Source organism: Serinus canaria, chromosome 4, assembly GCF_022539315.1.
Source record: "Serinus canaria isolate serCan28SL12 chromosome 4, serCan2020, whole genome shotgun sequence".
Classification (NCBI taxonomy): Eukaryota; Metazoa; Chordata; class Aves; order Passeriformes; family Fringillidae; genus Serinus; species Serinus canaria.
Genome location: NC_066317.1, coordinates 63,942,439 through 63,953,628, shown reverse-complemented (window position 1 = coordinate 63,953,628; position 11,190 = coordinate 63,942,439). Strand labels below are relative to the sequence as shown.

Here is an 11,190-nt window from a genome sequence, read left to right as displayed (position 1 = left end):
CATCTGGGAGTTGTCAAAAGTATTTGGAGGCCTCTTTGTCCCTCCTGAGGTTCTTACAGAGATTTCATACACACCTTCTTCCATTTATGCACCCCTCTGCATTCAGGCTGTACTAGGAAAATCCATCCAAGGACGACTTACCATATGCACCTTCAGGAGAATTTAAGCCCTGTTTGTACTTATTCCCATGTTCCCAGGTAAGACACTGCATACAGATAAGACAGGCTGATTTCCACTCATATAAAGTTTTCCTTGGTAAACATAACTTTAAAATTAAAACCAGAAGTCTTACAAAGAATTGACTGTATTTTTATTGAGCTCTTCAGAGGGTTTTAAGATTAACTGCATGTATTCATGAAACCTTTTCCCCAAGGGCTATCTAAATAATACTGTTCATTTTAAACAGTTAAGCTATTTAGCAATAAAACCCACCAACCCCCAAAACCACAACTGAGAAATCCTGCAGTATGTCTTTGGAAGAAAATGTCTTGTGATCCATATAAGAGCTTGAGGATTTATATCTCAACTCCTTAAACAGCTCAAAAGTCCACAAACATTTCTTTAAAAATGGCACTGAGAACCTCAGCCTTACTGAGGTTTGTCCTGAATGGAATGGTGCTTAGCTGCAGTCTAGCAAGTTTAACATGATCAGAGAAAATTTGAGTTGGAAGGGACATTAAAGAAATGTCCCTGTGGCTCTTTGGATGATAACCTGAGGCTACTGACAAATGCGTATTTTTGTACTCTATTATTTTCATGTTCATATGGATTTTTAACAAGTTGTTTCTCTCATACAGTTTTTAAGAAGCTCACAAATGTTGGAGGCATGTCAGATTACTTTGAGAATTTAAACTTGGGGAAAATGACTTGTTTTAAGGAATATAAGTCAGGTATTATCATTAGCATAAACCATAATTTTGTTTTGGTAATTATTACTAAGTTTTCTAAGAGGCACTTCTGTGCATTAAAAGATGCAAGGGTATAAAACATTTATGACTGTTTCTCTGTTGTACTTTTATATTGACAAAAGAGGTAGGATGAACAAAAGCAAAATTCCACTGAAGTGAAAACTTCCAGTCAACTCAGAGTAGATTCCACTGCAGTGGCAATTACGAATTTAAAGCTGTCATTACATAAGATAGTATTGGCAACTGACCTGGCTTTAGTCTATAAAACCATCTGCAACTACATGCATCTAAGATTCTCAAGGCCTTTATGATTTCAGCCTCACATTCTTTACAATGAATATTTTTATTCTGAACGGGCTAAGTGCGGTAGGAACTGAATGACTGGTGATGGGAAAACAACAGCTCCAAAATCCGACCCTGTCTTCTGCAACTATTTCAAGGGCCAATCCCTTGTATCAGTGCCACATTATGTAAACTTTTCAGAAACAAATGTAACAAAATGCTTATTTGTGAAGGCTGCTGTGTAGTGATAGGTGCATGTGAGACAACACCACCCTGCCATGCAAAACCCTTCCAAAGGTTAAAAAATCCTGCAGAGACAATTTTATATCTGGAAATAACTTTCCCACAGAAGTACTAAGATAATATTTTAAATTCAATTGCTAATTGACTCCTAGATTTTTTTATTAGTTTTCAGACTTACCAACAAATCTGTCTGAAACTCCAGAACTCCATTTAATTCTATTCAGATGAAGAGTGACATGCCACTGAAGATCTCTTTGGGAAAGAGAGATAAATCCACACAACCTGTCTCAGTGTCAAATTTTCACTCTGTACATCCATACAATCCAAAACAGGAAGTAATGGAAAACAGAGAAGCCACTGTTTTAACAGGTAGTTTACTTAATTGCATAGTAGATGTTGTATATAAAGCAACTGAGATATGCTGAAGCAATAAATGTTCTTAAATTCAACCAGTTTGGATTTTTACGAATGAATATTATTTAAAAATTCCAAAGTTAAAATCCAACACCAACAATTAAATCCTAGCTTTCAAGCAATGCTGTCGGATCTGTCTTCAATTCTTTACCCCTCTATGGATTCTTGCTTGCAGCCACATTTGTAACCATTTCCTGGCTGGCTGCAAGTGCAAGGTAGGTGCATTCACCACCTGTAGCTCAGCTGAGACTCATGAAATGTTTCACAGTTGTACTACCAATACTTGTACCATTTTTACATCCTGCCACCTGTTCCTGCTCAAACCAGTTGTGTGTCATGGTAATCAAGAGGTTGTCATGTAATCACTGGCATGCCACCTCTGCCCATTATTCACTGGTAAGATCCTTGTGGGAGGATCCTGAATCCTTGTGGGATTCAGGTGGGAGGTATTAAGAGGTTTTATTCTTCTAGACCAAAGCTTTAAAGTATGCCTTTCTCTATGTGACCCAACAGTGATATTAATTTACAATTTAAAGCTCAGATGTTTGCTGCACTCCCTTCAAATGTATGAAAAAAAAGTCCCATCACCTAAAGAACATTGAAACCCTAAGCAACGTAGCTCCTGGAAACCAACAGATTTTAACCATGTATTAGCAGTGTAGGTAAGTGGATTGACAAATCCTTCTGTTGTTTGAAATAAAGACATCCATCAAAAAGTATGCTAGAGGTAAATTAATGGAATAAAATGTCCATACAGGACTTGTAAATCTTCAGGGATTACATTTCTCAGCCTACTGCAACCCTTGGTGGTAGATGTAGTGGAAGTAGCTCCTTCCAGCTGAAGGAACACAACTGGTGCACTTGTTTGAAAAACAACTGCAAAGATTATTAATAACTTAACAACTGGATTAAAGAATAACAAAAGTATCAATGAAGTCTAACCAAAGCAACTTTCTCAGTTAGCCCTTTATTAAATAATCAAAACCCAAGTTAAATTTAAAAATATAAAGAATTTAACCTACGTTAAAACCTGAAAAAACAACAGTACTGCAAATATAGAAGGATAACCTTATTCCATCCAAAATGTAAGAAAGGAAAACAGGGGTTTAAACAAAATTAAAATCCAGAAGCTGACATCAGGTGAGTAAAATCCACAGATAAGGTAAAAGTGGAAAAGAACTGAAAAGGTTTACATTTGTTTTCAACACTGTAAAAGAAACCTTTAGAGTTTGTACCCTGGTTGAACATGAAGTCTCAGAAACAAATCTAGCAGGCCTTAAACCAAACCCACTATGAAACACAGTCAAATAAAAAAAGTTAAAACATACCCAAGGTACTATTCATCGTATTAGGCAAACATCTAGAATGCAAAATTTGGCTCGGCAAGTCGGGCAAGGCACTTGGCTCGACAGCCAGGTCTCTGGGTGCTGCTGGTCCTGTCTGCTGGCAAACCACTTGCCCATGCAGGTGAGGCACCACATGGGCCGGCAGTAGCACTGCTGGCATTCCCCCTCGTTGGGCTCCTGGCAGTTCTTGATGAGCTTGATGTTGGCAATAGTCTGCATACAGCCTATGCACGGCTCCAGCTCCTGAGAGAGGAGAAAAAACATCAAAGTTGTGAACTGCACAGAAAATGGTTCCTGTTACTGCTTTTTCAAAGGCTTTTAGAAAATCATCTGTGGCAGAACTGCCCCACCAGAGGGTATCAAATGGTTTTACTAGAACACTCTCTAACAACTGACAGCAAAGCTTTTCTCTGAACAGAAAGCACAGAATTGCTGCATGAGACTAATGATTAAACAAAAATGACTGAAAAATAAATGTACTTTCACTCTCTGAAGAGCTTCCAGCAGCCACAGCATGGCAAGTATGCAGCCAGGTTTGTCATTCAAACTGTTTTTCAAAAAAAATGGACCAGTATAAAGTAAGAAAGACAAACCAAGCAAACACTTAAACAGCAAATGGCTGTTCCTATCTTCCATCTTTCTAAGTAAGAGACATAAATGAGGAAACCAGGGCTGTACTGAACACAAGGATGCTCAACCTGAAGGTCCAGAAATTTACTTAATTTTTTTTGATAAAATTGGAATAGCCAATTTTGCCCACAGTTAATTATGCCACATGAACTTATGAACTTACAGTTGCACATGGGGACAACATATTGCTGTGAAGTGTTTTACAATTAATAAACAATAATTAGCATTTCCCATGTCTTCCAGCTGTCCAAGAACTTGACAAAGCTCAAAAGATAGCACACTGAATAGGCACAGACACCTGAATCTGTTCAAAATGCTCTTGGTGGAACAAAAGCCAGCTCTCTATGTGGTCTCTAGTTCCCATCTCCAGCGACTCTTCCCTTGTCAGCTCAAGTGTCTGCTCAGCTGCACTGTCAGCTGGGCTGTGGAGCAGATCCACATGAACACAAGCTACTCAGCTTTAACTTGTGAAATTAAGTCTTAGCTTTAAAGCAGGAAAAAATCTAGCATAGAAAGATAAACTATTATTCTAGCATAGAAAGATTAACATATTAATGGAGCTTCGGAATAGGGAAAAATTTAATGGTGTATTTTTAACATCCTTATCATCATCTGTGATGTAATTTATCACCCAATGTCAAACCCAAGTTCAGCTCAGCTGACACTTAAATGTGTTACAAATTAAATGCTCTGCAAGAAAGCAGCTTTAGTATCTTCTCTTTACTGTGACCACCTCTTTTTGCGGGCAGTGCAATCACACACACAACACAATGTGCAGACACACCTGATCCAGTTTTATTTTAGCTAGTTCACAAACCATATAAGCTGCACAACACTACCAAAGATACCAACCCCTCACTCCATTAGCTGAACCAGTGGACACAGACTCCCTGCAGGGTCACCAGTACTGGTTTAATTGGTTCCCTCTGGTACATTGGACAGTGCTGCAGTCACACTTCCAACTGCTGCACTAGTATAATAATGACCAGGTCTCTGTGACTATTACTGGAAGTAGGACTCTGTGCTATTATTATTAACACCATATAATAATAGACAGAATAATTATAACTAAAGCAAACCCCAATTAAGAATCATTAGTTTATTTCAGCAGAAGATCCAGCAGAACCTGGCTGTCTAGAAAAGCAAGCTGTATTGGAGCAAACTGCCTAAAGAACAGCAACAGCAGCTGTGGCTCTGGCTCCCCATAAATGATGACCCTGTACTTCTGCAAGTGCAAGGTCATCATTTCCAAATGTGTTCATGTAACATTTTAGTAGCAATTATTACAGGGGACTTTATTTCACTATGTCTTTTTTCATGTCTCAAAACTGAAATGCTCACAATACAGTTTGCTCCCTGTAACAGGAACAGAAGCAGCAGCCAGAGTTAAGGTTTATGATCAGTTTACTGACAAAGCAGGTGAGCATTTGTGAAGGAAGCATCACCCTGACTAAACAAAGAGCACTTGGGTTCCTGGCATCACTGACCAGGAGGCCTGACTGGAGTCAGCCTTGGCTGTTCAGACCCTAAGAAATTGTGCTTGGCTGTATCTTCTCAGGAAGTTAAGGAATCTAGACCATGTCTTATCAGGGGCTTATCAGTATCATGAGATGAAACTGTAAGTCCTACAGCTGTATACCCATATCAAGGGGCACTTTAACTATCAGTTACACTCTAAGTAAATGACTGCAGCCCCCAAGCCCATGGAGTTCTCCTGTAGGAAGCCTCAGCTAGGTAAGAGACCTCTCAAGGGATCAAGAGATCCCTTACTTGGTATCTGTTATCTACAGAAAGGTAAGTAACAGTTTATATTAGATCTAAAACATACTGTATGCAAGCTAGCTGAATTATTAGAACTGTAGAGAGTAGCAGGGTGTTTAACTGCTGTTTAATTACCATTTAATTACTGACTGAATACTGCTTAATTATTAAATGAGGATTATTAAGCAGTAATCACATGATAATTATAATTTAATCATAATTTGTCATTTAATCAATATTTTTAATAAAACCTTTTTGTTAACCTCACAACCATGAAATCTCTTAGTAATTCACCTGAGATAGCCCTAGGTAAACATTTATCATTTACACAGTAATCACAGGCTCATCTATATTGAAAGTATAATTGTTACAGTCTCACATGGATAGAAAGTTTCACCTGAGTGCTTGGAACGTGGTATGTCTGGTTTATTTCCACCAGAGATGTAAATGTTTCTAAAAATAAATCACTAAGGCTTTGATGGATCACAACATTAGCTGCATTGCTGATAGGAGCACGGAGCTTCTCCCGGAGCTCCCCATACTCTGTGGAGTTCAACCTGAAGAAGAGAAGATGGAGCAAAATGTTACACCATGATTATCCACCCAAATACCTTGATAGTACCTTGCAAAGGTTAACATCTGAATCCACAGAAAAGCTGGTACTGATTAGTCAGAATAAATACACAGAATTGTGTTTTCTTGGTTTCTTCTGCTGTTTAGTTATTGGTTTTGGCACAACTTGGTCAACAGAACATTCTGTCCTCATTCATAACTGTGTAAGATTGCCAGCAGGGTATGTCAGAGGTCAGCTAAAACATCATATAATAATAAAGGCTTTTGAAGTAATCAGCATGAACATAAGCAATATAGGCATGTAAATCATACATTAACTGCAAAGTGCTGTTTGCACCATTTCTGTCACTTTTTTAATGCCTATTTACTTAGACAATATCTAAATTCTCAATTATAAACTCCTGAGGAATTTAGTTAGGATAAATTAGTTATATCATGCAGCAGGCATCACACGGTGATATAGTACTATACAAGTAGCAGAGGAATGTCAATCTATCAGGTTCTGTGATTTTATGGTGCAATCTAAATCACAGAAATTTCACAAAGGTCACAAACCACTGCTGAATTTAAGGTTTCAGCAAGCTGTGTTTCACACCAGCTGCTTCTGTAAATTAAATTAAAGTGATGTCCACAGCACTCAAGTAGCACCTGAGACGTCACACAGATCCTACAGTGATATATTCCTGTTGTCATCCCTTTTTAAGAGTTCTGAACTGTAGTGTCAAAACTCTTCAGCTCAATGCTTCTACTCATTAAACAGCTTTCATGGAGAAGTCCCTGGAAGACTGCCCTCATTTTCCTACCACTCTGAATTCCCAGAGCCAGCACAGTGCAAGGCTGGCTTAGCTCTAGCTCTCGGTGGGCTCCATTGTTTTTACAGCTACAGGATAATGCCATTTAACAGATGCTGTCTATACAAATCAGAGACATTTAAAACCAGAGGAACAATTCACACTGAACATGCAGAGAAATGTGGCCCACCTGCACAAAAGCACTTTTCTTCCAGAAACATCTCACTGTATTTGATTCTGATTCTGGATATATACAATGACCCTGGATGATTCTAGCAGAGATTTACTATCACTGACATCTTATTAGAACAGTTTTTAAACACTGTTCTTGATGCTATTCTGTTTAGTCACAAAATACAGCTTGGGCTTAGGACTTTTTTTCCATAAAAGGAATTGTCAAACAAGTCATGTTTTTCTCAGCTGTGGTGTACTCTGGCACTGAAGTGCTTGCAGAAGAAAATCATTAGTTGTTCAATACTAATTTGGTCGTCACCATCAGAGGTCTATAAAAGTCTCTCTTCTTAGCATTGTCATGCTTACCTTAACCAACCTCTTGTTCTGAGTTCTGTTCCCCTGCATCTCTACCATAATCACCTCTTTGCCTTCCTCGTGCTTGCCCGACTTGCACACCACAACTCCGGTGATCTGCATGCTTTTAATTACCTAATAAATGCTCCTGACATACAAAATCACAGCAAAAAGACACCTTTTCAAATATAATTTTAGGAGCACTAAGATGGCTTTTAACAACACAACAATAAAGACTTTAGCACTCAGAGGTTTCTGCTGAACTTGTACTTTAGCCTGGTTACACAGAGACCAATGAGATAAACAGCATGGGCCCTTGCAAAACAAGCCCTAACAGTTCACAATTGTTATGATTTACTGCTATGAGAACACCTAAGTCAGAAAGGGACCAAAACTTCTTCCTTGTTTTAGGGGCAGTTGGCATCCAGTAGCTCAGTGAGAGCTCTTCTGAGCAGTGATGAAATTGTGAGCCTTAAGCACAAGGAAAAATCCAAAGTCGTGGATGAGCAACAGACAGTTTTAGACAAATAGCTATTTCTCCACACCCAAAATTTAAAAGACTAAAAATTCTACCTTTCATTCCTGTTCTCCATATCTCACCTAATTTTATCCAGTTCCTTCTTTCAGCAACCAGCACAATCCTCTCCCTAAGAATGGATCAAAGAGGCCAATCCCTTTGTTTATCCATTGTCTATCCAGTGTTGCACATGTATGAAGCTTTCTAAACAACCGTCCCTGCACTGCATGGCAGAACTGCACATACAGCAGCCCTGAACACCAGGCAGGGACCAGAAAGGAAGGGATGAGCCTCCAGATTGGTCACAAAAGTGCTCCCTCAGCACCATCAAACAGCACACACGTAACATAACAGGTTTAGCAGTTGTTTTACCGGATATCGAATGCCTTGACGTAGGGATTAACGCTGGCAACGCGGATGGTGAGGAACTGCACGGGCACATTGGAGTCTGGGGTGAGTTCGTGCTGTCTGGAGTCCGTCACCGTCAAGTGAATGTCCTGCTGCTGGGCCACATGTAAACAGTAGGTGGTCACTTTAATCACCCACGTGTCCGTAACGATCACCCTCGCTCCTGGCGCTCCGGTAGCGAATTTGTCGATTCTCCTGAATTCTGTGTTGATGGAAGAAGCTACTGCTCTCCAGCCTGACTGTGGGAGGGCATGAACAGCGAGTGTCCGGGCTAGCGGATGATTATTCCAACCTTTCCGTGACCAGTAATACGCCAGGACACTGGTGATTGCTGGGAGGAGAATGGCGAAGAAGAAGAAAGTTTTCCACTCCTTTGAAGCCAGGTAAAAAAAACAGAGATGTTTTTCAGGTGCAGCAAAGCACATACCAAGGTAATAACCTGTAAAGGAAAAAAACCTTAATTTCAGAAAACAATTAAGTATCTGCAAAAGCAGATACCCCTGAATCATACGATCATCTAACCAGTGAGCTCACCTCCAAGAGAGGTATTGTATTTCTGGATGACTTCAAATTCAAGTCTCTTGTCTCAAGCAAGCTGAGGTAAATTCTTAGGCATCAATGATTTTTACCAGAATTATATACCTAAAGGAAAGCAATCTGAATTTGGCTGTTGAATAAAATTACCTGTGAGATGCCACTTAGTTTTAGGAGAATTATATGGCTAAAGAAAGACAATTTGCATTCCTTGGTTAAATCACAGAATCACAAAAGATGATGCACTGGAAGGGACTCACAAGGATCATCAAGTCCAACACTGAGCCCTGCAAAGGACACCCCAGGAGTCACACCATATGCATGAGAGCATTGTCCAAACACCCCTTGAGCTCTGCCAGGCTGGTGCTGTGCCCACTGCCCTGGGGAACCTGTTCAGTGCCCAGCCACCCTCTAGGGACAGAACCTTTTTCTAATATCCAACACAAACCTCCCATGTCACAACTTCAGTCCATTCCCTTAGTCCTGTCACTGTCACCACAGAGCAGGGATCAGTATCTGTCCCTCCTGTTCCCCTCAGGAGGAATTTGTACCTGCACTGAGGTCTCCTCTCAGTCTCCTCTTCTCCAGGCTGAACAGACCCAGCACCCTCAGCCTCTCCTCACACGGCTTCCCCTCCAGGCCCTTCACTATCCCCGTGCCCTCCTTTGGGCACTCTCTGATAGTTTAATGGTTTTGTTACCTTGTGGCACCCAAAGCTGCCCCCAGCACTCGAGGTGAGGCCGCCCCAGCCCCGAGCAGGGCGGGACAATCCCTCCCTTGCCCGGCTGGCCATGCTGGGCCTGATGTCCCCAGCACAGGGATGTCCCTCCTGGCGGTCAGGGCACTGCTGCCTCACCTTCAGCTTTCCACTGCCCAGGAGCCCCAGGTCCCTTTCCCTGGCACTGTTCTCCAGCCCCTCATTCCCCAGACTCTACTCAAACTGCAATTCCTTTGTGAGTGCAGCCCGCTGGTTACAAAGCTCGGGGTGCTCATTCCAGGAGCGCTACTCACCGAGGGGCAGCAGGGAGTGCGCCAGCAGCGTGCCGGTGCTGCGCCGCAGGTGGTACTGCACGAAGGCCGCGTCCTCGCTGCCCAGCCAGGCGGACAGCAGGCTCTGCACCGTCAGCCCCGCCGAGCGCACCTCGTCGGGCGGGAACACGAAGCACACGGCGAACACCAGGTAGGCCAGCGTGAAGGTCACCGCGGGGCTCTCCATGCTGCGCCCCGTGGGGCGCCGGGGTCCCCGGGAGCGGTAGTTCCCGCCGCAGCCCCGGATGCTCCAGCAGGGAGCGATGCTTCCCGCCGCTCCAGCGGTAGCTCCCCCCGCAGCTCCGGATGCTCCAGCGGTAGTTCCCCGGCAGCCCCGGATGCTCCAGCGGCAGTCCCGTCGCTCCAGCGGTAGTTCCCGCCGCACCCCCGGATGCGCGGCGCGGGCGCTGCCGGGCTGGCGGGGCCGCCGGGGCGGGACCCGCCTCCCCTCGCCCGGATGGTTCCCGCCCCTCCATCCATCTCCTCCCGCCCCTCCGCGCCTGCCCGGCCGCCAGCCCCGAGCCACGTCCCCGTTCCAGCCGGAGCTGGACCCAGCCCGCGCCCCGCGCCCCGCGCCCGCCCAGCCCAGCCCAGCCCAGCCCAGCCGGGACGCGCAGCCCCTGCCCGTGGCCCCAGGCATTGTCCGCGCTAGAGGTCATGCTCCACAGGCCTGGCAGGAGGAACCGATTCCAGTTCTTTATGAACGTAAAAGGCTCTCTTGGATGAGGGCAGCGTCTTTCTGAAGCGTCTTCCTGTTTTATTTAAGCATAGGGAAAAGCTTCTTTTTGCTTTTCCTTGGGTATTTTATGTAATGTTTTCTAATATTTTCTAATAAGACAGGGATGTAGCATCTTAAAATGCCTTAAAGGGAGGTATATTTCAAGATATCTTCCTACACCCCCAAATGCAGTAAAGGGAGAGGCCTGACAGGAATATCTTGTTACTCTTGAAGTACAAACAATAGCTAATAGCCACAAGATTTGCTGTTTCTTACAGAATGTAGGAAACCCCCTGCACGCACCCTGTTATAACCACAAACTTCCATATTTATCTCTTCTAGAGAAAAGGGAGATTGTCCAACTGGAAAAGCACAGCACAGAAAACAACAACATTGATGTTATATGCTACTAATGATGGGAAACCAAGTCAATAGTAAATGCCACCCATGGAGTGTGACATTCTAACGCTGGCAGATGGCTGATGTGTTACTGCTGTGATGGAGATCA

The 11,190-nt window shown here is 42.9% G+C and overlaps 1 protein-coding gene across 1 annotated transcript; it reads right to left on the bottom strand.

Moving 5' to 3' along the window:
* Positions 1 to 286: 286 nt before the first annotated feature.
* TMEM129 (transmembrane protein 129, E3 ubiquitin ligase) lies at positions 287 to 10,382 on the bottom strand. Its single transcript, XM_018924053.3, has 4 exons — positions 9,947 to 10,382; positions 8,366 to 8,840; positions 5,982 to 6,141; positions 287 to 3,436 (listed from the first exon to the last, which is right to left on the bottom strand). Exons 1-4 carry the CDS (start codon positions 10,149 to 10,151, stop codon positions 3,188 to 3,190), a joined length of 1,089 nt encoding a protein of 362 aa, XP_018779598.2. The 5' UTR covers positions 10,152 to 10,382; the 3' UTR covers positions 287 to 3,187.
* Between the last annotated feature and the right edge of the window lie 808 nt (positions 10,383 to 11,190).

Bases quoted from the DNA above. Each gene is read 5' to 3' on its own strand.
- TMEM129 (XM_018924053.3), bottom strand. From the start codon at position 10,151: ATGGAGAGCCCCGCGGTGACCTTCACGCTGGCCTACCTGGTGTTCGCC. The intron at 6,142-8,365 runs GTAAAACAACTG...TCTCTTCTTCAG, and splicing joins GTCAAGGCATTCGATATCCG to GTTGAACTCCACAGAGTATG. The intron at 3,437-5,981 runs GTGAAACTTTCT...CTCCTCTCTCAG, and splicing joins ACCACGTTCCAAGCACTCAG to GAGCTGGAGCCGTGCATAGG.